A 27221-nucleotide genomic window follows, 5' to 3' on the forward strand; every position below is an offset into this window, starting at 1 on the left:
GCGCACTTTTTTGGATGAATTTTTTCCTGAAAGTGATTAGGATAATCGGCGATTCGGATAGTCGGAGTTCGGATAATTCGAGTTCTACTGTATTCAGTAAACTAAATTGAAAACTTCTAGATTGTTTATTCCGTGCCACAGAAAATGATTACTACTAGTGAAATTATTACTACTGAATGTAGTAATACCAGTCAATAGCAACTTCTGAATGAATCAAGATTATTGTCTTCTTTCTCTCTGTAAAAATCCGAATATGCAAATCTGGTTTGCGCACAGGCCGGTACCCATGCAGACCAATTTCTTAAAAGTTATTTAGCTTAGTGTATTCATTATATTGTTCTTATTTTTTTGTGTTGTTCGTTTTGAAACTGTGTTTGAGTACATTTGATTTCCATTTTGTAATTTGTATTTTTTTGGAAATAAATATATATCTGTCCGTCTGTCTAACAACAATACATCTCAATGCCTTTGTGTTAGCATTCTTGTATTATGTTGAGAGTACAGTTTTATGAACAAATAATAGTACAGTTCAATAGTTTTATGTTTAAATAGTACATCTTTTGTATTTCAATAGTGTTGGTTTTATTTCATGTTATTGTGGCATTGTGTTATTCATGTTTTCAATGTGATTTTGTATGTTGGAAATGAAACCAAGTTGTTGTCCAATGAAATCAGCATATTAACAATACTAAATTTGAGAAGCGATTATCAATGATAATAAACTCCTATGTGGGAAGGTTATAATGTCCATGCTGTGCAACTAGTTCAATATAATAATTATCTTGTTTGCAAGTAGGAGGAAAGTGTTAGCAAAGTTGCTGTTTACAATGGAGAAGCAGCAGGAGGAGGGGGGAGGAGGAGGAAGAGGTTGAGGAGGAGGAGGAGGAGGAGGAGGAGGAGGAGTTAGAGGAAGAGGAGGAGAAGGAGGAGGATGAGGAAGAGGAGAAGATGAGGAGGTGGAGGAGAAAAATGAGAAGGGTAAGGTTACGGTGAAGAAGGGGAAAAGGAGTTGGATAGTTAGAGGGAAATGCGAAGGATAAAGTGTAGAGTTAATTGTTACAAAATTTGCTATTCACAAAGGAAAAACAGAAGCAAGGAGAGGAGGAGGAGGAGGAGGAAGAGGATTAATAGGAGGAAGAAGGATGAGAAGGAGGATTAATAGGAGGAAGAGGAGGATGATGAAGCAGAAGAAAGCGGAGAAAGAGGAGAAGAAGGATGAGGCGGATGAGTAAGAGGTAGAGAAGGAAGAGGAGGTAGAGGAGGAGGAGTAGGAGAAGAAAAAGGGAAGAATAAGAAGAAAGAAGAAGATTAGTAGGAAGAAAAGGAGGAGCTAGATGAGAAAAACGAGAAGTGGAAGAATAAGGAGGAATAGGATAAAAAGATGAGTAGGATAGGGGGAGGGGAAGGAGAAGGGAAAGGATGAGGTTAGAATGTAGAGTGAAGTGTTAGGAAAGTTGCTGTTCACAAGGGGAAAAGCAGAAGGAATAACGAAGAGGAGGACGAGAAAGAGGCGGAGGGGAAGGAACAGGAGGAGAAGAAAAAAGAGAAGGATGAGAAACAGGAGAAAGATGAATATTAGGAAAAGGAGGAGCTGGAGGAGAAAAACGAGAAGGTGAAAATATAAGGAAAAGAGGAGTAGGATAGGTGGAGGAAAATAAGGAGGAGGAACTGTAGAGGGAGGAGGAGGAGGAGGAACAGTAGAGGGAGGAGGAGGAGGAGGAACAGTAGAGGGAGGAGGAGGAGGAGGAGGAGAAAGAGAAGAAGAAGAAGAAGAAGAAGAAGAAGAAGTAAGAGTAGTCGGAGGTAGAGAAATTAAAATAAAAATAAGAAATATTGAGGTGATAGAAGATGGGTGAAAAAGGTATGATCGATTGATGAGGATAAAAAGGTGATGATGGAGAAAGAATAAGAGAATAACAGTACTTGAAGAATGATAGGAAGAAAATAATAAGACGAGGGGAAAAATGAGAGAGAAAGGGTAATAATAAATAAGATGGAACGAGAAGGATGAAAAATGAAGGAGTATATCCTCATTTACTCCTTTATTAGACACTAGAGTAATGCGTGATATTAGAGAAAGTTCTACAGAACTAGAACTACAATGCAGTACTACATAAATGTATTAAGTGATTAGATAAAAGTGAGACAAATAGAACGATAGATTACCTAGCTAGAATAAATGTAAGCACTGTTCATTAAATAGAATTGAATTACTTCACGTATTAAGAGAAGTTCAGTTTAATCACAGGAGAAGGAGCCCGTGAGATATAATTTATAAGTAGAAGTATGTTTTATATACGAAGTATCATGTTTTTTAAGGTATATTTTTTACTCCGTGATTTAATATTTAGTCCAGTCACAATATACATTGGTGCATGCAATTTATATTGTAGTTCTGATTTTTTAAAATATTATTTGGGTACATAAGAGAAGTACAGAACCAATTTCTTCATGCAAAATTTCCTTGTGCTAGATACAGGATAGCCCAAAAACCTCGTATTTTCGGCTCATTCTCCAGTTTTCAACAATTTCTGCCAAATCTCGGAATCGGACAGAAAAATTTGCTCTTAGTAATTTTTAATTATAATTCTGAATAAAATGAGATCATTCGGAACTCTCTATCTCCAATGAGTACTAAGTTATGATTTTTCAAAAATGAATGAAATTTGAAGGAAAATCAATTTTGATGAATTTCAGTTTTTGATCAACAATATCTTCCGATTGTTAACATTTGGATGTATAATTAAAACTCCCTCTGGGCGTATTTTTGTGTTCAACAATCTGAAATCAGGGAGAGCGCTCTATCTCAAATAGATTTTCAGGTACACCTGACAACAATGCTCCTTGTATTGTGAAAAACACCTAATTTTCAGCTTCAACCATCATCACCAACTACATTGTCCTCACATTGATATTTGGCACAATGACATGAGTTCATGAGATCATGTTCTATGAGAATCACCAGTTAGATGTACTTCATTTCAGTATTTCCTAATGGAGAGGCGCGCTTAAGGACACCTCAAGGATCAAAATTTCAAACACTTATAACTTTTGACACAATGCTCAGATTCCATCGTACTACACTTTATTCTTCTCGGCTCGTCAAGGCGGTCCAAAAACATGTATCATAAGTCAAAATCGGTCGGAAAATAAAAAATTTATTGTTGAGTGTACTTAAGCCCATAATTGATTTTTCCTTCAAATTTCACTCATTTTTGAAAAATCATAAATCATTACTCATTGGAGATAGAGAGTTTCGAATGATCTCATTTTATTCAGAATTATTTTATCTGAAAAAAGCAAGAGCAATTTTTCTGTCCGACTACGAGATTTGGCAGAAATAGCTGAAAACTGGAGGATGAGCCGAAAATACGAGGTTTTGGGCTATCCTGTATCTAGCACAAGGAAATTTTGCATGAAGAAATTGGTTCTGGACTTCTCTTATGTACCCAAATAATATATTTAAAAATCAGAACTACAATATAAATTGCAAGCACACCCCCTTTCTATGTCTATATTGACTGGACTAATTCATTGCTGAGAAATGTCTCTAGTTTCAAATATATAATAAACATAATATTAAATGAATGTTATTAGTTGTTTGTTAGTATACCTGAGGGGGCCCCAGTGGTTGACCGTCGTCGTAGTCGGCCTGCCGTCGCCGCGATCCCCCCCTGCGCCCCCCGGCCAGCTGCCCCCCCATGCCTCCCAGGCCTCCCACTCCACCTCCTCTGCTCCTCTCGTCGATGAGGAATATCTCGGTGATGACAATGATCATGAAGACGGCGAAGAACACAATCACTATGAAGAAGCTGAGGTTGGCCCTCTCGCGGGCCCGGGGCAGTGACGTCGACCCCCCCTTGCCCCGTGCGCCGCCCCCGCGTCCCATGGCCCCCTGCTATCTTTCTGCAACACACCAATACATCAACATCAGTATCAACCTAGTCAAACTAGGCTCATAAAAATTGAAAATACTGATCATATACAGAGTGTTTAAGAACTGCCTACCAATACTCTAGGGCATTGTTCCTGGGTAGAAAACATAATTATCTAAATATCATATTTAAATTGTCTGGAAGTCTTCAGTTTCTCACACAGCGGCCATTTTGCTTTTCTCACTTATTATTATGATTTTTATGAATAATGGTTGAACATACGAAATTGAAACTTTGCACGATCATTCATAGCAACTAGACAAAGCTAGAGAAAAATTATGATAATTTTTGAAATTTATAGAAGAAAATGGCGGCCATTTAAAATGTTGTTTCTTGAATAACTCAGAAACCTTTGATTTTACAAGAACTCTACAAGAATAATTTTTTTAGTAAATCCAATTGCCTATCGATATTTTTCAAGATTGGACCAATATTAACTGAGATATGGTAGCTTCAGTGGTTGGTGACACACCTTTAGAGGGGTAGCCTATGTAACGTTATTTTATTGTTTGAAATCGCTTACTATTAACATTCAATGCAAATAGAGATTTACTAAAAAAAAAATATTATTGTAGAGTTTTTGTATAACCAACGGTTTTTGAGTTATTCAAGAAACAAAATTTTAAATGGCCGCCATTTTGTTCTATGAATTTAAAAAATCATCATAATTTTTTTCTAGCTTTGTCTAGTTGCTATAAAATGATCCTGCAAAGTTTTAATTTCGTATGTTCAACCATTATTCAGAAAAATAATAAGTGAAAAAAGCAAAATGGCCGCTGATTGAGTAGGCTAACTGAAGACTTCCGGACAATTTAAATATTATATTCAGATATGTTTTTTACCCAGGAACAATGCTCTACAGTATTGGTAGGAAGTTGGTGAACACTCTGTATAATAATATCTATCGAAGGTAGCAATTTGAAAGATGTTCGATTCAATAAAAATAGTGATACAAAAATCTAATCTCTCAAATGTTGCTCTCCTTTTCATGTTTTAGAAAAAATATTATGATCACTCCAACACATATTATTATAGTGGGGTATAATAATAAGCCATTCAATTTTCCATCAAGCTGTTAACCCTGTTGTCAATGTTTGCAGTAGCAGAAGCCTTCGGGGGGATTTGCAGCATTCAATTGAGATTTTCGTTTGATAAGAAATAACATAATTAGAAGAAGACAAAAATATTCTTTATTCATTTATAATAAGTACATTATCAAAATGATGGGGAGAGGAAAAATAAGGTAACCTTGTGTTATTCATCTCCCAAATTTAGATATAACACATAGTCCGAAATAGTTCAAGTGTAGTTCTTCAATTCATGTTCAGTCCTCAAGTATTTTCACAAAGTAGATTTTCAAATTTAGATGCTTTAAAACTAAATATAGAAAACATTTTTACATTATTATAACTTAAATAGGAAATATTCACATATTAATAAGGATTAAGTATTTTATTAGCAACTTATTTCTATGTGTATTATAATTATTATGTATTTGTAAATAAACTTCTCTGGTTGCAATTCATTGACAATCAGAGGAATTATTATTACTTGCATATAAAATCTCAATAGAAAAGGTTCCACAAAAACTTCTGTGCGATTGTTCTAAGATACGTTCAAGAAAATACTAGTAGCCCACAAACAATAAAAGATGTTCTAAAAACAACTTCTATTTTGCGTTTTTCTGCAACACAACAGAAATCGAATCACCTTGACAACAAATTATGTGTCTAAGGGTATATAGCCTACATTTGAAAGGGGAGGTTCTACAATCACTTTTTATGTTTGATTATAGATCAGTTTAAAATAAGAGAGTTCAGACATATTACGCTTGTGTGATTGTGAAATACATTTAAGAGAAGACTAGTAAAGATACTTTGGATTATAGAAACATTTCCCTTGTTTAAATGTTGGGTAAGTTTGTTAGAAGAGGTACATCATCTTGAAAGAAGTTGTTTTAGAAACTTTTATATTCAATAATACTGATGTAAATATCCTCTCTCAAGGGTGCAAGCTGAAAAAAGAGGTTCTACTACGGTATCATTTTGACTGATTGTGGAATACGCTACAGAAATTTCTAGATTGTAGTTGTTCCACGACATAGATTCGAGAGAGGTCTAATAAACGAGAGAAGAGACGTTTCAGAACCACTCCTCTTGTTTGGGACAAGTTTGAAAAAAGATGTTCTTAATGTGATTAATTGTAAGATAGGTTTCGAAAGAAGGTGTTCCTGGAACACCTCTAGAGTGGTTCTAAGAACTGAGAGAAGACTAGAGAAACTAGAATCTATTTCCAGGGAATCTCATCTTTGTTTTGCTTGTACAGAAAGATTGGAAGACGAGGCTGAAGAAACACATTTTTCTGGAAGATAGGTTACGTATTATATTAATTGAAAAAGGAAATGTTCTGAGATCGAATATAACAACAACGTTAGGTGTGTGATGAGAAATTTTGTTGTGTTGTGTGTGAAGAGTTTGAGAAATGAGGTTGAGATGTAATTTTTGGATAAGGTTACACGTTAACCTCCTCTTGTGAAATAAGTTCAAAAAGAGAGGCTCCAGGAGTACGGTACTCTTCTTGAGTCATTTGAAAAAAGAACCGATCTTTTGTGAAAACAATCTCCAATAACTCTGGAGACGTTTAGAGACGTCTGTATACAAACTCTTTTAACTAGAGTAAGTTCTAAAAACAATCCTCTTGTATTATTCAGTACCTATTCACTTGAAGAGTTATCACCCAGGTATCTTAATAGCTAGTAGTTGTTGCAATGATATCATTCAAGCTCATTCTGTTGAAGAAACTGCTATTTATTATGGGTTTTATTGTTAGATTGTGAGCGCTGATAGAACTAGATTGAAGAGCACTGTAGAGGAATTGCATGTTTGATAGTCATTTTCTCGTTAGGATCGCAAAGGAAAGAATTCTACAGTGTTTTCTTACTTTTCTCTTTGAATGCAGCCAGGGATTTCGAGTCCTATCTTCCTTTCTTCTTGTAAGAAGACTGAAAATTTCAAGCCGAATTCATTGTAATTGAGTTTGTGTTGCTACGTGACAAACATTCGTCAGGTATAAATATCCACGTATATCCGCTGCTATTGTCATGAACCGAGAACAACTTTTGAGACAGAATACTAGAACAGCAAAGTTAGTAGACTGTCTACCAACGTTGCTAGAACAGTTCATCAATATTTAAAAACTCAGTCTTTGTAAATTGAACAAGTCTGATATCCCACAAAAATTCAGTTTTAAGAGAAGTCAGAGCAAACGTTGATGGTACTGATGAAGTGATGGTACTACCGGATGTATTCTAGAAATAGAGAGAAGGAAACGATATGAGAAAATGGAAGAGAAATAATGTTAAGTCCACAGAATCGATTGGTTCTGTGGATATTTTTTATGATCAATGAAAATTCGTATCGCGAGTTTTCTCTACTTGTCAATCATCGATAAATTACAGAGACTGAGAGCGTAGGCCTACCAGACTGTGACTAATAGAAATAAGAAGTAAAATATGTTATCAAAGACTATCTCATTCATAACTTGTTCAGGGTTATTACTTAAATAGTGCGAACTTGAAGTTTAGTGTTAATGTCAAAGTCATTAGTGTAAATGTCATAAGAAGGTGATATGTCATGTCATGCAACTTGAAATATCAATTTACAAATTGCATGCTTTTCGTTGAGTTTTTCCAATGTGGAAAACAAAGATGTAACTCTCTTGAATCATTTTTCATTCATCATTATAGCGGTTACTCATCTATTCTCATATATTTTATTATTAATACCTTATCTATTATCCTTATACTTTCTATCATCCAGCGTTATTCTACTGTTATACTACCTATTATAATCCTTTGATATACTAAAAATTTGGATATTAGTTAAGATTTTCCAATCCATTCCAAGAAAAAAAAAGTATGATTTTTCTTTTCATTCATTGGAGATTCATTTTAATTATTGGTAGGATATTTGAGTTAATGACCTTGAGGTTGTGAATGAAAGTCATACATAATTTCGCTCCTGGGTTTTGGAAGATTTTGTGTTATAAATAGTCACGGATAAGTACAAATTTTGTATTAATTTCATTATTAATTGTTTCTTGATCACGATTTATCATTTTGTTTTAGATTTTAATTCTTAATTCTATTTTATAAGCCAAACATCGTTTAGAGGTTATTTTGAGGTTAGGTTTTCGAGATTTAAAAATAAACATAGATAGTTTACTTGACTAAAATTATAACCAAATTAAAATCCTATCATTTATAAATCAATTATTATTATTGCAAGTAATATAATTTCTCAGATAGGAAGATGAGCTCAAGTAGAACACCAAAGGTTATTAATAGAAATGTACACATAGCGGGAGTACTTACGCGTTCCCAAAACCAAAATTCAAAAACGCCAAAACCAAAAACCCCAGTTCCTTAAACTACTTTAGCTGAAAAAGTTGCTCAACTACAAAGTAGCCACACTAATTTAAAAAACCAATTAGAAGTAACTCTAAAAACGTCTGAGGAAGAAAGGTTAGGGATGGTGGAAGAAATTAAATCTTTGGAACTGATTATAAAATTACAAGATGAAGACCATAAAAAAGAAATACTAAATCTAAAAAATCAATGTAGTCTAATGTCGGAGGAAATAAAGAAACTAAAATCTAAATTTGATAATACTAAATGTATGATAGAACCTCCGTCCAAATGCAAAAAAATAGAATCTAACCTAAATGATGGGAAATGCTCTGAAAATGGTCGAAATAAAACGTACAGTGAGGTTTTGAAGACAGCAACCAAAAATATAGCTGAGGGAAATAAAGATAGGAAAGGGAGAGTTCTGCTACTGACGTCCAGTCATGGACGTGATTGCAGTGATCTCCTTGATAAAAGATTGAAAAATAAATTTGATGTCCAATGTTTTTTCAAGCCAAGTGCATCAATTAATGCAGTTGTAGAGTCAGCTAGGGAACAAACTAAAGACTTTGATGAAAATGACTATCTAATTGTACTGGGTGGCTCAAATAATATAAATGAACCTAACTTGAATCATCTTCCTCAAGTAACAGAAAAATCAAGGAAATTGTGCCACTCAGCAAAAAAACAAACTTAATAATAAGTACTATTCCTAATAGGTTTGATAGGCCAGAATTAAATGAAGCAATCAATTCGACAAACAAATCAATCCATAATACAATCAACAGCCTAAAAAATAAGAATTCTAAACAACTGGGGATTGTTTTCTAAATGAAAGGCTGAAAAGACATAACTTCACTAATCATGGGTTGCATCTAAATCGATCTGGCAAAGTAATCTTTTGTAATAGATTGGCAGAGCTGATTGAAAGCCGTTTGCAATCCTCTGGTTTAAAAACAGTCAAAAAAACAAATAACGATTTTTTAGTAAATTGGCTCAAAACAGGGAAAGGGAAATAGCTACAAATGCTAGAGATAGAGTAGCACAAGATGGTAAGGTTTTTAGTATTTATCATCAAAATATTCAGTATCTTCGCAACAAAATTGACAGATTAGAAGTATTTCTTAAACAGGAGGATCCTGACATTGTTATTTTCACAGAGCATGGCTTAAAAATAAAGGAAATAAATCAAGTTAGGATTCCAGGCTATTCACTATAAGATCAGAATTTTGTAGAATAGCTCATAGAAGTGGTGGTGTATGTATATTCACTAGCAATGCTAAACATATACCCAAACTTATGAACTGGATTTTGTTAAGAGATTTTCTGTTGAGATGGATTTAGAGGTGACGGGACTAAGGTTAAAAATTGATGATCGATTTGAGGTAGCAGTGTTAGGTATCTATAGGTCACCAAATGGAGACTGGCAAAAATTTTGTGAGCTGCTCCATACACTTTTGGAAATTACAACCGCTCGTTTCACAAATATTATAGTAGTAGGAGATTTCAATACCGATTTTGCCAGGCAGGATAAAATGACAGAGGATATTAGAGATATTATTAATATGAATAATTTAGAAATTAAGGTCCACGAATATACAAGAGTAACTCGAACTTCACAGACAATTATTGATAATATCCTCACAAATATAGAAGGTTGTAATGTCAGGTTAGGTAGCTCAGATCTATCAGATCATAACTATCAAATTTTAGATGTTAAGTTGCAGGGCCAGAATCCAAGCAGAAAAAAAACTTTTGTGAAAGAAATTCAGCAATATGAGCTAGGAAATATAAATTGTTTGAAGCAGGAACTGCTTCAAGAAAATTGGAGTAGTGTTTATAACAGTTGTAACCTAAATTACAAATATAAGCAATTCATTGATACTCTAAGATTTCACATTAGTGTATGCTGTCCAATAAAAAAAGTCAAAGTAAAAAGTAAATTGAACAAAGTAGATGAATGGATAACTGAAGATATTCTTACTCAAAGAAATATTGTTAGGGAAGCTTATGAGGAATTTAAATTAGTGAGGGATGTTCCGAGTGAAGTCAAATACAAATGTCTAAAGAAAAACTATGCAAAAGAAGTGAGGAAAGCTAAGTGTAAGAAAACAGCTGAAATATTAACAACTAGTACCAATTTTGACTCTGCTGTTTGGGAGGTAATTAATAGAAATAGGAGAGCAGCTCAAAAAGATACAGTTACTAATGTCCCTAGGATAATCGATGAACATGGAAATTATATGGATGATAGTATAGACATTTGTAACTTTTTCAATAAGTATTATCAACAGGTTGCATATAATCTCCAAAAGTCACTGAACACTAATACTTATAATACAACTACATTAAATGCTGAGCCAATTGAAAAGGTATTTAAATTTCATCCATTATCAAGAGATGATTTGTCAAGAATAATTAAAAATTTGAATAACAAAAAAACAGTAGGATTGGATGGGGTCTCAAGCGAAATTTTAAAAGAATGTGAAAATGAATTACTGGACCCTTTATTGCATCTCCTTAATACTTCACTAGAGCAGGGTATTTTCCCTGATGATCTGAAACAAGGAAAAATTTTGCCAATTTTCAAGAGCGGTGATTCTGAAAGAGTTGAAAATTATAGACCCATTAGTATTCTAAATGTTATAAGTAAAATTTTTGAAAGAGTAGTTTTAAATAGGCTATTGATGCACCTGGAAGAAATTAATTTCATATGTGATGAACAGCATGGGTTCCAGAAAGGGAAATCTACTAAGACTGCAATAGTATCCCTTGTTGAAAGACTAATAGATATAATAGATTCAGGTGAGAAGGCAGCCGCAATATTTCTTGATTTATCCAAAGCTTTTGATTGTGTGAACCATAGAATATTATTGGAAATACTAAAAACTGTAGGTGTGAATGGTATAGAACTAAAATGGTTTGAATCATATCTCATAGGTAGAAACCAGTGTGTTGAGCTTACCAAGGTGGATGGGAATGAAATAGTAAAAATTAAATCTCAAAAACTGGAGGTCCAGGCTGGAGTACCTCAAGGCTCAATTCTGGGTCCCTTACTGTTTCTGTTGTATGTGAACCAATTACCAAAAGAGTTAAAAGATCACAGAGCTCTGTTGTTTGCTGATGACACATCGCTTATCTTTAACAATTATTTATTAGATAGTCTAGAAATAAATGCTTTTACTGGAGTACAGTCAATTGTCCAATTCTTGAAGCAAAGGCAATTAACAATAAATAGTAAGAAATGTCAATTCCTACAATTCAAAAGTAAATATAATTCAGTAGAGGATAGAGAAATAAATGTGTTTGTAGAGGAAAATGAATTAGACCAAGAAGAGAAAGTAGCATTCTTGGGAATTTTATTGGACAGGAAATTAACATGGCATCCTTACATTGAGAGGATATGTAATAAGATATCATCTGGGGTATTTGTCCTGCGGCAGCTTGCTAGGCTGAATGATAAAAAACTACTGTTAACTGCTTACCATGGACTTATACTATCTCATATTAGGTATGCTATTTTAGTATGGGGTAATTCATCTCAACAAAATATGGACAGGGTGTTTAAGATTCAAAAGAAGGCACTCAGATGTATAGAGAAAGTGAATAGGTTAGACTCTTGTAGGCCTTTATTTAAAAAGCTTGGTCTATTAACTGTGCCATCTTTGTATGTATATGAAGTTGTAATGCATGTGAAAACGAGTGGTGTGATCCAGAATTCAGATGTTCATGAGTATAATACGCGAAACAGAGCAGATTATCATATAATGGGTCACAATAGTAGGTTATTTGAACAAAAACCAGATTATATTGGTAGGAAATTTTATAACAAGCTACCTCAAATCTTGAAAAGTAATGATGATTTGAAGATTTTCAAAAAACAAATTAAAAAATATTTAGTTGATAGAGCTTTTTATAGTGTACAAGAATTCCTTTCAAACCTAAACTAGGTTGAACTACTTAGTGTTAGAATTATTATGTAATAACATGACTTGTCTTATACTCCATGACTGGAGTCTTTAGGACGTAATCCTAAAAAAAAAAAAAATAATTCAGATTATTCTGCCTACCTAGAACATACAAGTTGTAGTGTACAAATCTACGACTGTTTTTAAGAGAACTCGAAGAGCTCCATCTGTATTCTGTATTCAATACAGAATTATAATTATTCTGTATTGGACGAAATAATAGTTATTATCCTGTATTGGACGAAATACAGAATAAATTGAACGATTTTCTGAAACTAACACAAACCAAGTTATCTTCTAATACAGTGGTAGGTATTACACTTTGTGAGAGATTTATTTATCCATTTATTTATTTAAATATAAAATATTTATTTATTCATTCATTCATTTATTTAATTTATTTATTTATTTATTTATTTATTTATTCATTGATACAATTAAAAATCATATGATTATGATTGGAAAAGAACAACAGGCATATAGCCCAAAAATATTCTGTTCCAAAATTTTGATAAATGATAACATGTCCGACAAATGTTATGTTCTTACTGTGGAAAATTAAAGTTCAATTTCTGTCCAAAAATATATATAAGCTAAAAATTTTGAATTAAGAATGATTAAAACACCAAATTATAGTCGAATATTGCACTTAATATACAAATGAATCAAGCAAATTTCTCAGTAAAATATTAAAATTATTAGACTCAGAGAAGCCTCAGAAGTAGGACTAAAATTGAAGCTAGTCGGATACAAAGGTTCGAACTCACCTACTCCCTCTGACTTCCACCTTCACATTAATTTTCCTAATTATTGTTCATTCAATAGCCCTCTCCTTGTGACGTGAATTGCTATTCATAGCACCGCCTGCTTATTCAATTCAAATTGCCATGAATAATGGGCTCATCAATAAGCTATTCAAACAACTCACTGGCTTTCTTTCAGTAAATATATTTGTACATTCAGTACATTATTAGTCTAATCTACATTCTATAACCGGTTCTTTACAATTAGGTACCGGTACAAGTTATCACAGCACAGGGTTATCCATAATGGACATTATCAACTCAAGTCATGTGAGTATGAGCTGCATCTCACTGGTTCGAATTTGATTCTATTTTTTCTGGATTTTCGTAGATTATAGAAATGTGCTATTATAGAAATGTGTTATTATATATAGGTGTTTTATAGATACCATAGAAATGTGCAATTTCCTCGTATGAAAAATTGGAATCGTTTGAGAAAATTGATTCATAATCATCATGAGAATAGATTGTTCCAGGACTCGAAACCATCTCTGATATCACATATTTTATGAGCATCGGTTTTTGGTTCTCCTTTTTGGGAGATTCGATGTCTTCCGTAACAGACAGTTAGTTTATGATCTTCAAAGTCACTTCTCAGTGGCTAGGAGCTCCTCAGACTCATCTGAAACATTGTTTATTCGTCTATCATTATCATCTTCCCTTCCATTACTCATGCACCATTCTAGGACATCACCTTTTGAGCAAAAAAAAAAAAAACATTTAAGGTACTACTTGCTATTTCATCATCTTCGGTGCAAGAAGTTTTCTATGAACTTGTTGATCTCATTTCCTTTTTTCACTTTATATTTGATCCGTGGAAGACTCGTCTCAAAAACTGTACTTTGCTACTATACGAAGAATACGATTTTGACGTAAGAAGAAACATACGCCAGATCCAGATCCAACAACCCAGTAGCTCTATCTCACAACATATTATTTTAGTCCCTTCTCAAAACTGTGAAAAGCTTCATCTAGGATTAGTAGGGACTTGTGGGGGGATTATAGGCTTTGTTACTGGTATCTCTATCGTAACTCTAATTCCAAAGTGAGCGTTCTATTCCAGACAACAATAACGTATAGAATTGCAAAAATGAAAAATTTGCTTTTTACTCGCCATTCGCTCGACAATGTTATGATGATATCACCGCGCTCTATTCTCCGCTGCTGCTATTTCAATTCAACTTTTCTATAGAACTGCACAACTCTGGAGTCTGGAGCACACAACACACACTCCCATCTCTCGTTGTACCACTCTAATAATGCTGGTACACTACTTGAGAGTTTGCTCGCTAACAACAACAAAAGAGAAAACAACAGACGTGTCAAGAGATTTGAACTTTCGTCTTTTTTCCTCTCTACTAAGGGAAGGCACCACTCTCTATAATGTCGAGAAGGATAGCTTGTACACATATTTCCACCTTCTGTTCGCCCACAAAACAAGGTTATTGAAGTACTTGGTCTTTTATTACATTACATCGGGTGCAGGAGAAATGAAATTGTCTGGAAATAAAATGCATCTTGGAATAAAAATCTGATATCCAGGTACCTGGAAGACACATGATTTGTAAATGTTTGAATTTTTATTGGAGACACAAGTTTTTAGTTGGGAATTCAGTAAGGCGAAAAACTCTTTTTGAAACTTCCACCTACCGACTTCCACCTTTTTGAAACTACCATAATAGAGGATGTGACAGGTAATTCAGAGTACTTTTCTGAGTTGAGAATATTAAATCCCCTGTACGATCAGAAATGAACATTGATCAGGTTTGTGTATATGAGAGACAATTGATGAGAAGAAATGAACTAACTTATAGATTAAGGTGGTTCTCGAACCACTGGAGACTGATTTCAAACCTCATAATGGTCTGTTAGCGGAGTTGGTCAATCATCAATACCAATGCAATGTATTGTGGGTTGTTGGACAAATTTGTTTCCAATCAACCACCGATCCTGAGCTCATATTTAATTTTCTTGAATCACAAAAACTAAAAGAAAATAGCGCAGTTATAAAGCAAATGAACTTGTTTTTTTCATATTTATTTATTCAACAGAGACAGAGAAACACATAATCATTCAACATGTTTCACCATGAAGCAAGAATCTTATCATGAGTCTATTCTGATGTTGAGAAACTGGACTTATAAATAATATCATCAACTATAATTGATAAAATGGAAAAGAGCTGTCACGCTCTCCCGCCATTCAGAGCGGAAATTGACAGCAAAGGCCAACAGTGAAACCTCTGTTCGGAAAACAGAGAACATGACATTTGAAAACAGCTCGCTCGATTTCCCTATAATGTTCCCGATAAACAAGCATCAACTGCTGATGCTATCAGGGTGGCGGAATTAAGAATTAAGCCGTAGGGTGAAACCAATGAACGTGATTGGTGGAATTCAGTGGATTCAACTAATCTTATAATGAATGTTATGGTTGGAGGGGGGGGGGTTGGTAGGAGGCAAGGGAAGAAGAAGGATTCAACTTGGCATGAAACTAGGGGAAAACGTGATAAATTGATTGAGTCGGGTGCGGAAATTCCCTGTGAACTTCCCCTCTCCCATTCTTCCTTCCCACTGTCTTTGTCTTCATTCTCTTCTTCTATGTGTCGACATCGTACTTCTTGGTAACAGCCACCCTCGTTTTTCACAATGTTAACTCTCCCTCCCCCTCCCACCTGCTTTTCTTTCCCACAACGCACCGGTTATCGTGAGATTACTCTTTGTCTTACGGCAGCAACCCCCCCCCCCGCACCACTCTCCACAACGCTTCGAGGACCTATAAGGGCGTCAAGTTCATTGATTGCTTGTTGTGTGTGCTTCAATTGTTCGCAAAAACATCTGTTGCCTGGCCATCGAGACGCGTTCCAAAAGTTTTGGGTCAATGTCAAGATTTTTGGATCAATTTTCGACAGGGTTTGGAAGAGAGAGGGTCGTTAAGCTCTCAACCTCATTTCTCTTCTGAAGAGCCTGTAAGGTTTTTGGGAAGTACGAGTAACAACTTTTTGCTGATTAGGATCTTTCTTGCATTAGAATGAAATAGCAGTTTTAATATTTGTGAATGAAATTGCATGGCATAGCTGTTTTAATTTTTGGCGTAGCATGCTGGAGATGGAGCGCAGTTGGGCCTCAATCCCAGTAGAAACTAGTTAATTATAGGTTCATGAAAAAGTAAAAAGGCTAATAATAATTTCTATTTATTCAATGGCTGAACCACCACACCAGGAAACAAGAAACAGGCAAAGAATATAAATATATCCTGATTCCAATAATACAGTACCTAGTACAAAATAGAGATTTTCACCTCAAGTAACCATTCTCAAATTTTAGAAGATCTCGTTTCAAAATAATCCTCGTAGAGCCGTTTCCACACTGAACAAATGTTGGACATACATGTTCAGCAAACATGTTTGTTGGGGAGCTCAGGGACAAACATTTTTAAAAGTTTGGACAATCATTGTTTGTCAAACAAAAAATTATTGTTTTTCCAATCATTTTCAGTGTTCACAGTACAGTTGTAAAACATAAAACCTGTTCTTTCCACTTACAAATATTTTGTTTGGTGACGCGTCCACACTGGCCACGGGCAAACATTGTTTGTCAAACATAATAAAATTCGCCCAAATTTTTTCAACAAACATGTTTGTCGAACATTTTTTCAGTGTGAACACGGCTTTAGGTCGATACTACTTGTCCAATACTTTTGCCAATTTCCAATTGCGATTTATTTCACGTCACAATTCTTGAAACTCTGTAAACAAATGAACTGAAAGGACGGAGGGGAATACTTCTGACCTTGAAAGTGACCTATGAAGAATCTTATACAAAAATGTTTTGGCGTACACAATTAGTCCATGTGACTACAATGAATTCTCTCAGTTCTCTAAACTGACTCATTTTCCAGTGGAGGGGCTTTAATTACGCAAAGCATTGCGAGTTAAACGAAGTGCGATCCTCTCTAAATAGGAAGGCTGGCGTTATCATTAAACTTCCATTTACGAAAAACTAATGCCATTTTCATCTACTTTGAAAGTTTTCAGTTATGTTACATTTGAGTTATTGTTTCTGAACAGATATTATTGTAGAGAATTGCTGAAGATCAAGAAGATAATCTTCAAATTTGAATGTAAATTTTAATACTATGTCAAGTTTGAGACTTGCTAAATTTTTATATTTTTCAGACTGTGTTTTCTCATGGCGTTAAGGCTTTTAACTGAACGCTAATCTATTAAATTATATCAGAACTTTTGAATTATTTGTGAAGGAAGATCCATTAATTCTGATACAGAGAATCAGTAGTTCAAAGATAAAAATATATATGAAATGAGGATTCAAATAGAATGAGAGAATTCAAATAATCTGTAATCAATATATATATAACTCCTTTTTTAGCTTTTGATAAATTGTAGGAAGAGTTAGAAATTGATGCTGTAATACATTTATTTACAGCGGTTCATGTGTGACCCCAAACCAACTTCATGTTTCACCCCTTCAAAATCAAGCTTCAAGACACAACTTCATACCATCATGGACTCCACGAGCAAGGCATGTCGTAAGAGGTCCCGAGGATGATACCTGACCAGAATTGACGTAAGGCCGTTTCGGGAGACGGAGGTTCCGCATCGCAAGATGACTTCCCGACATCATCAACTCAACTCTTAGAAGAAAACGCCGAAATAACAAAATAACATCGAAAGGAAACACGACGGATACCATCAACAAAGTGCAGTGCAGTGAAACAAAGGGTCATACAAAAATGTCAATCAAAGTGCGGGTTTGAAATTGGTGTATGGGGTTATCGACGAAATTTGGGTTCTTTGGGTTTTTCTGTTTTGAGTTTTGTTCTGAAATGATTTATTAATATTGATTATTAATATTTGCAACTGATATTATTTGGTTTGGTGTCGTATTAATATCTAACGTAAGGATAGTAATGCGCCCCCAGATCAGAGGATAAAGGTAACGTGTTAAATTTAATATGATTCTTATTCTCTTTCGTGTCAGTATTGTTGATATTTTGTTTGTTTTAAAATATTGTAGTGTTAAAATAGTGAACGGCGATTAAATCAGGCATGGCAAAAACTTATTGTAGTTTTCCTGACTCTAACCCGTTCGTCTGCATGAATTGAAATAGTATAGACTCAGATTCATTTTCTAGATGTGCCGTCCTACTTTAAAATTCTAAAAATTTTCTTCAAAATTATTCTTATTTTATTACCTTCATAAAGGTTAGGCACAAGTGTATGACAATTTAGAGTATTCTTACTCAATGTTTTTGTATTAATTGACCGAGGTAGATGATACCTGTCGTAATAGGGTTTACCATAATCGATCAACTGCTTTCTTCCTGGTGTCTATCAATCTATTAATAGAGGCAGTGCAGGTTTTCCAATGTCATTCTCATTTTGTTATTGGAGTTATCAATCGATATTCAAAGCTTAACTACTTATTCATAGACAAATCAGTGATGGGTCCTAACTAAAATAGATTCAGACAATCAATCAGATTGAAACCAGTTCCAGTTCTATAATGTATTACCAGAATGTTATTATTAAGCCTATATTAATTTATTAGATCATTATACGATTATGGAGGACCCTCCTCTGATTAGAATTGACAAATAACTTGAGTTTTTATTGTTTTAATTTTGCTGACATTCTAATTAGAATGCAAGATAGTCGTATTCCCATGACATGTGACTCGCATTTCCATTCATGATATTAATTTCATGCGCATGTTATTCTTCATCCACCGCATTGATGAAGGACTCGTAGCTTTATATGAATTAATAATAATTTATTCTAGTCACATTGGATGCACTGTAGAATTCAAGAATTCTCAGTCTCTATTACAATTTATATCAACAATCCAAAGGATTGAATTCTGTTGATGTAGAAAACGGATATTGCATCCGAAGTAAAATGAGAGAATATAACAAGAAATATTATTTGAAAAATATCATATTATCTCGAACATGACATTATACTAATAGGATAAACATTATCTACAATACAATTTATCTTTGTACCTCTGCGTTGAATTCAATAGAAAAGCTTAAATTTATGAAGAATATTATCGTGGATAATTTTATAAAAATCCCTACTCCAGAGAACCAAATTCTGAATCTGATATTGAAACGTTGTTATAATTAATGTGTTTTCCAATACATCTCAGTTCTTAATACATCAATTTACATGCATAAGAGAATGTGACAGTATGACAGGGATGATGGATGTGCTGTATTCTATGTAAAACAAAGTGAGCTCATGCTGTTATCTGATTGGCTCTTGAGTTATCCTCCACACTACCCCTACAGCTATCTAGAAGTTGGTCTGTGCAGTTTAATATACAAACAGTCATATAATTCAGAACTTCAATTTAATAATTGAGAACATGTTTAAAGATTCGATTCATACCTCATAAAGACAGCCTTCCTGATGAAAATATAGACTTTTTAGTACCGGTGGAAAACCTGTGATACATGTCTCTGGAGTGGTCCTAATTTTTCACTCACAAATATCACAACTGAGCAGATTGTCAATGGTTCAATAGAAGGCGTTGCACTTCCAAGATGACCATAATTTTCCGCAGAAAGATACATTGAATTGTGAATTTATTGAAAGACTCCGATTGTTGATGTTAGCAGGCAGCTCTGCCTGCAGCGGTTGGCGGGTGGCCATCGATTGCACTTCTGTCCACCAAAACACCTACAGAGAGGAAGCTCCTCTGATACGAGAGAAGATTATTGGATACGCCTGTGTGTGACAGCCTGCATAGGGCCATAAATCACTCGTTTAGAGGTGAGAGTGAGACATGCATTTTCCAGAATGTATCTGGATGAGTTCTTAAAATGTAGATTGAGGAAACTCATAGCATTGACTGCTCATAGCCATAAACCTTCTGAATTGAATAATGATATTCAATAAAGAGATCGTTGAACCTGAAAGAAAAAATGTGAATCATGAGAAAATAATGTTGTACAAAAGCTGGCTGAGGACCTTTTATGGTTGATCCTTGATACGTTTTATCGCTGTGAGAATGGATATTTTCGTTTTAATAGAGATAAAATACCTAGAGCTAAAAATAAAATTTTCCCTTCGAATATAGCTGTAATAAAACATAATTGTAGAAATATGGAACATTGTAAAATGTTGTAAATTTCTATTTTCAGAGAAGATTAGCAAAGTCTGTATCCAAGAATGATATAATTGATCTAAATTAACCTCTTCATAAATGTTAGATACTTTTCAGTTCATAATTTTCAAACAGAAATTTCTACAATTTCAATTGTTATCAATACTCAGTACTTGAGCTATTAGCTCTCCTCTCTTTCCATCATGCAAATTGCCACATATGGGAACTGTAATCATGGAATGTGGAACACACAGTACAAATGTATGCATGAGAAACTACTACTGTAACATGGGCGCGAAGCCGAATGAATAACAAATGGCGAATGGTGAATGGCGAAAGGGATGTTGATGTTTGAGTTGACTGGGTTGTTGTAACGATTATTAATGAGGCGCTCCATAGGCGTCACCCGCTCCAAATAATTATTATTGCTAGCAGCAGATGCAATGGAGGCCACACATACAGAGCAGAGCATACAATGAAGAGCATACACTGTATAATAGCTTATCCACTCTAATTTACAACTAGAATGTTGTACAATGCTCTACAATGTTGTTGAGTATGAGAAACTATAGAGACTTACAGGAAAGTGATGGATCCATTGGTAGGATGTAATAGTAATTGTGGTTTGTATTGGGAGAAAAATATCTGGGCTTTATTAATTCAAAATATATCTATGACAGTAGACTAAATATAATTCCATAGTGACTAGTTCTTTGTAATGTTAGGGGGATGACTTACAGTTCATTCTTTTCGAAATTTTAAGCATTTACAAGAATACGTAATGGTTTGTATTGGAAGAAAAATATCTGGGTTTTATTGAATCAAAATATATCTATTACAGGAGACTAAATATAATTCCATAGTGACTAGTTTTTTGTAATGGTAGGGGGATGACTTACAGTTCATTGTTTTCGAAATTTGAAGCATTTACAAGAATACGTTTTTTTGGCCGATGGTTTGTTCTCGACGGAATTTTCCATAAAGTGATACGTAAGCTAATCTTTGTCAAGTCTGGTTTGAACAAACTTGACAAAACGTCAGTATTTACATTAAAGAGTCCTTCTATAGCTATAAAACATATGCCGCAACAATGTTCACACACTTTTTCCGCAACGAATTTCCCGTCGACGAGTCAGAAGACGAATTTAAGGACCTTACTGCTGCTGCAAGCTGGTACCGGTCCAGCGTGTCGCAGTACTGTGCGACACGCAAAATGAATACAGAACTTCTTGCATCCAGTCACCAGTATTTGTTTGAAAAACGCAAGTAAAATGATTAATTTTTTATGTAGTCAAGTCAATAAACTTGTCAGCCATTACTGTGCTTAATGGTGTGTCACGAACGCTAAGGTTTGCATACAGATCATTGATAACTGCTGCTGCATCTGATGCCGTTTCTCAAATTCGGCAACACATGCAGTGGAATGAATATTTCATTAAAATTGTTGAGAAAGATCTAGAACTATATGAGCTATATAAGCATCATTAAAATCTTTATGTCAATGCTACATGCATATTTAAAAGAACGTTTTTTGGAATGAGTACGAGTTTTTTGTCAAAAACACAGTGAATTCGGAGTGCAACTGAAACAAAATGCAGTGGAATGAATATTTTATCAAAATTGTTGAGATGAAGCTAAAAATATGTTTATAAGCGTCTTTAGCTAAAACTATGTAGGCATAGTACATAAGCATCTTTTCTCCAATGCTACATGCATATTCCAGAAAACGTTTTTGAGAATGAGTACGAGTCAAAAACACAGTGAGAGTTTCATTTATTTATTCACATTGAAATTTGAAAATATAACAAATTCTTAGCGAATGGAACGAGAGTGGCCTACTCTATAACGTGTAGCTGTAGTGCGTTGCTAGATATCGGTAGAGATGTAGGCTATTCTTCCTTGTTTCTTCACCCTATGATAATAATAATGGAGTTGAATCATACACGGCAGCTTTATCATTCACAGGCAGATACTCTGATTCCACAATAACAGAAAGTACTACGATGACATCTCAAGAGCTCAACACTCTGGATTTCCAGAGATTCTGAATAAGATACTCTTTTATAAGCTTTACATGAGAATCATTTCTCAAACAATATATTGTTCATAATTCTATGAAATCTAATTCAATTTATTTATTTATTGGATAGAGTAAACAATACAGTAGTTGGAAAAGAAAAAACAGGCTATTGCACAAAAATTCTTCAATTTCCTAATTTTGTCCTAAATTGTCCAAATATTATGTAGGTTATGTCCATTTCAATTTATACACTAAATCACCAATCTGAATATACAAATGAGAATAAAACAAACAATTTTAAATTTAGATAGATCTATATAATTATATAAAAGCGAAATGGCACTCACTCACTGACTGACTGACTGACTCACTCACTCGCAGAACTAAAAATCTACCGGACCAAAAACGTTCAAATTTGGTATGTTCATTTAGAGGCCCTTTAGAGGCGCACTAAGAAATCTTTTGGCGATATTTTAACTTTAAAATTCGTATTTTAGCATGTATATTCTTCTTATTCCAATATTTTAAAATAATTATAATTGAAATGTTCATACCATATTATGTTAATATAGAACTATAATCTAAAGAGAGTACCTCTTCGAAACAGTTGTTCTGGTAACTAAATTAACAATTTTGTCAGGTTGGCATTAAGTTGAGTTGACTTTGTTAGGTTGGCACAAAGTTGAAGATTGAAATGCATTTATCCAGGACCTCCTAAATACCAATTTATCCAGTACCTCCTAAATACCTATTTAGGAGGTCCTGATTTATCTCGGAAAAATTGATTGGGTACTGCTACTTCAATCGGAGCTATTCCTGGGATTATTATATTACTAGCCGTCAGGCTCGCTTCGCTCGCCATATCCGTTTAGCCAGACTTTTAGTCTGGACCCCGACTGGATCATCCTAACATATGATAAAAATATGACATAACATTTCAAATTTGGTAGGTGTGCTCAGTTGGCCCTTTAGATGCGCAATAAGAATGGTTTTTGGATCGCAATCTACGTTTTTTAGCGTTTTCTCAGCTTTATCGAGAACAAATAAACAGAAAATGTTCAAATTCCTCAGTTTCCTCACCTTCTTCAATAATTGATTGAAATATATTAAAAAAAAATCAGTACACAGGTTTACCTGCATGAGGTGGAAGAATTTTGTTCGCCAAAGATACGCCGATATAGTAACAGGTGTTTTTCGAGATCAAATTGACATAATACGTTCAAATTCGGTGCAGAGGTTCCGCTGAGGTCTACATGCAGGCGAGCGAAGCGAGCCCGCTGATCTCATTTTTGGACGATCCAGTCGGGGGTCCAGGGGGCGGAGCCCCCTGGCTAGACGGATATGGCGAGCGAAGCGAGCCTAACGGCTAGTTAATAATAAAATTTCCCAGTGTTTCCATTGTACATTGATGATCACATCATATTCATCTTCATAATTATTAAGGAATTACATGCCTACATAGCCTATTTGAGTCATATATTTATGTCTAGTTACACACCTATAGATTTGGGACTTACGATTTTTTGCCGTCCTTATGAATTCTACACACAACACCTTGGCAAGCATCATGTGTGATGAAACTATTTCTCTATTGATTCGAAGTTCTACTAGATTTGACAAACCTTGATCTTGAATTTCCATATCTGGTAGAATTTATAAGGACAGCAGAAATCTTACGTTCAAAAATCGATGTGTGTGTAACTGGCTTCATGCTGAAGCTATAAAATGAGAACAGTATTGTTTTCAATGGTTCTTGTAAGTCGAAATCATGAAGCGTAATAATAAATTATCCAAATGATGTGTTATTAATGTAGCGTAATTAGGTTAATTATGGATATATCTGAAAATTATAGTATAAATGGAGATAGAATTCAGAGTGAGACATGATAGATCATTTTGAACAATATTTTAGAGATCTATTTAAGATTTTTTTTCGAATTCGCGTGAGTGAGAAATTAATATAAACAATACAAAGTGAATAATAAAAGGATGAATAATTGAAGAATCAAAGAATATAAGACTCTGATAATAAAAGAATAGTAAGATTCTTCACGGTGTACGGATATTTTGCAAATAAACTTTGCTTTACTTTTTCGAGGTTCAACCATAATTTTTCGATAGAAATGAGTTCCTTGGATTGGGAATGCAATTCGGTTCTCTCAGAGTCCGATATTTTCTCCAGAGTTGAGGATCTATCTGAGCGATATATTTTCTGTATCACTTGTCAAAATCTGGCCAAATTATAAATCGTACGAGGTTTGGTTTAATATAAAAAAGATCTCAGATAATTATCGTACAGTCTACAGATGAAAGTGAACGTTGGATTTTCGTTTAATAATAATACTTATCCAGTTGAAGATCACACGTCTGGAGAGACAGTGAGAGGGTTAAATCACAAATCACTGTCTGGAGAGACAGAGAGGTAAAACTCACTCCACAACGTAAGTTAAAGATTCTGGAGATGAATAGTCTCATAAATAATTTGTCTGAAAGTAGACGAATGAATTCACTTTTAATCAGCTGATGCCAAGCTTTTTATATATCTGTATCTTACCGTTTCTGTGAAAATACAGATATAGTCAGCTGATTAAAAGTGAATTGCTCATGTTCGTGGGGCGTATATCTGTACGCACCTTTAGAATAAAACAATCTTATAAATTTGTTTAAGTTTTCTCTGCTGCAGTTAATACTGTGAGTGTGAGTCGATAAATTTGTTGGAAGATATTCAATGAAGATAACCCTCTTGCTCTTAAGACCTCTTTGTAAGTAATTTTTAACTGTTAGTAGTATAAGATCTTTCGGGAATGGAACCAATTACGAACAGGGATAGAGCAAAGGGATTGATCCAGAACTTTGTAGAAACCTCAAAATTGGTGATAGCGGAAGCCAAATTCTACAAGTATTTTCACATTTGCCTGTTGAAACTCCACACCATCGTTATGATATTATTATTCGTAAGTCGTTTTTTTATTTCAAGGAACTTATTTCCTTCCGATTAATTAATTCGCTTTCAACATAGCGAAGTGACCGTTTTACGTGATGGTCTCTATAATCAGACAACGTTCTGAATTCTATAGTGAGATTCACTCTATTCTTTCAGCGGTTCTTATCTTAACATCAATGCTTTCCAATTCCATCCAATCAATGCTGATAGTTTACAGTGAATAGAGAAATAGTTTTACCAAACTAGAAAGTAAAATAGGGATCTGATGAGAAGTTTCATGACTATTGGACCTATTTTAAATGATAATAGCAAGTTACGTTCAATCATTTTTCAAATTTATTGATCATACCCCAATGATTAGTGGAGAAAGTAGTAGTACACAGTTTACACAGAAATTACAAAATATTGATATGAAGGATTGATTTCATACTTGAGAAAAAATTAATTCTTAGGTATTTCCTGCGTCAATTTTAGCGGCACTCAGAGCTTCCTGTGAGTTGTGGAGTTTCCTCACTCATTGAGGGCGCAGTCGATCATGCGCACTCTCACTCACTCACCCTCATTCCCTTACTCACCCTCACTCTCTACGACCCTTACCATCTACTATCACTACGCGTAGTGCATCTGTTGCTACACGCATAAAAGCGTAGATGGAATGCTTAGCTGTACCTACCACACTTGACCTGATCGAGCACTTCAACGTGAACCGGGCTCACTGATTGCCGCTGATATGAATAAGGGAAACTTGTTAATACACGTACGGGATAGAAGATTCACGAATAATCTTCACGTCTGTACTACTGGACTGATTAACTTAAAATTTTGCATATAGATTTACAATTATTATTTTCGGAGGATGGTTGAAGGCCTATTTTTTCTTCAAGAATTTTTAGTTGGTCAAGTTTTTAATTAGACCCTTGCGGAGACGGGTTCCCTGCTAGTCAACAATATAATATAGGATCACTGGAAATCATATTATTGTAGATTGTCATATCTCACAATAAAATCTCGGTAATCATGCTAAAATTTCTAGCATTCTAATCAATTGCGGATAAGTTGTGATTATGAAGACAGGCTCCTGTTTCTCATAAACATAAAGAAAATACGATACAGTGAATTAATTATTTCGTATTATTTCGGATGGGCACGTTAAACTGTCGGTCCCGGATGAAGTATGACAGTCGTAAGGCCCATTGACGGCTCGCATGATATATTCAGGCGAGGTGGAACTTCCGTCAGGAACTCCACACCAATAAAAGCCATACGAATATTATTATTATTAATTATTTCATACATCACGAGCTTTGCTCTTCATGTGATTTTTCTTGATTATTTATTATTGATAGCAACAATTGAAATTGATCTCCAAAAATATCTTCAACGTTTTACACGAAAATATGTCATGTGTAGTGACAAATAAAACATATCATATGTAGTGATATAGTAAATTAATCATTTAATTTTAATTTAAGTGTTACCGTATTTCATACATCATGACCTCTGCTCTTGACATGTGATTTCATGTGAAAAAAGTTTTTTCTCGATTATTTATCATCGATGGTAACAATAATTTTGATTGATGAAATTGATCTCTCTCATCACCAAAAATACCTTTAATGTTCTATCAGTAAAATATCAACTCAAAGCTTTCAATATTTGTGATACCCTGCTAGTAGCATTTTTGTGAAAGAAGCTATCATTCTGGAAAAACTTATTCGGTACCTAACATTCCAATACGGTATCTGATAGAAGTCGGAACAAATCAATAATAGTCTAAAACAGGTGTATTCGGTAGGCCTATTTGTAATACATAGTGATCAATAGTCTATAACAGTAGTAGTAATCACTATAACGGTAATCATTGTGATAGATGAAGTAGGCTTTTGGTAACTTTCTCGGGTTTGTAAAAATGGAATTAGCGCTATCAATATGCACGTGCGGACTAATTATTCGATCCATGTGTCAACTATCTCTTCTAGGCCTTCAGTTATTTACTTTTATGTGCCACTACTGAGT

General features: G+C 34.4%; 1 protein-coding gene across 3 annotated transcripts in view; it reads right to left on the bottom strand.

Annotated features, from left to right (window-relative positions):
- Positions 1 to 21530, bottom strand: part of LOC111051126 — a 39670-nt gene extending 18140 nt beyond the window's left edge. The window contains exons 1-3 of one of the 3 annotated variants that reach the window (XM_039434608.1): positions 21141 to 21530; positions 19524 to 20047; positions 3614 to 3906 (exon numbers count right to left, since the gene is read on the bottom strand). In XM_039434608.1, coding sequence (XP_039290542.1) covers positions 3614 to 3889 — 276 coding nt within the window. In that variant the 5' untranslated portion in view covers positions 3890 to 3906; positions 19524 to 20047; positions 21141 to 21530. Of the gene's footprint in view, positions 1 to 3613; positions 3907 to 19523; positions 20048 to 21140 lie in introns of those variants that run through there. The other 2 variants (XM_039434609.1, XM_039434611.1) reach the window with 2 other exon arrangements.
- Positions 21531 to 27221: the final 5691 nt, after the last annotated feature.

This window comes from Nilaparvata lugens, chromosome 8 (genome assembly GCF_014356525.2).
Source record: "Nilaparvata lugens isolate BPH chromosome 8, ASM1435652v1, whole genome shotgun sequence".
NCBI classification, from domain to species: domain Eukaryota; kingdom Metazoa; phylum Arthropoda; class Insecta; order Hemiptera; family Delphacidae; genus Nilaparvata; species Nilaparvata lugens.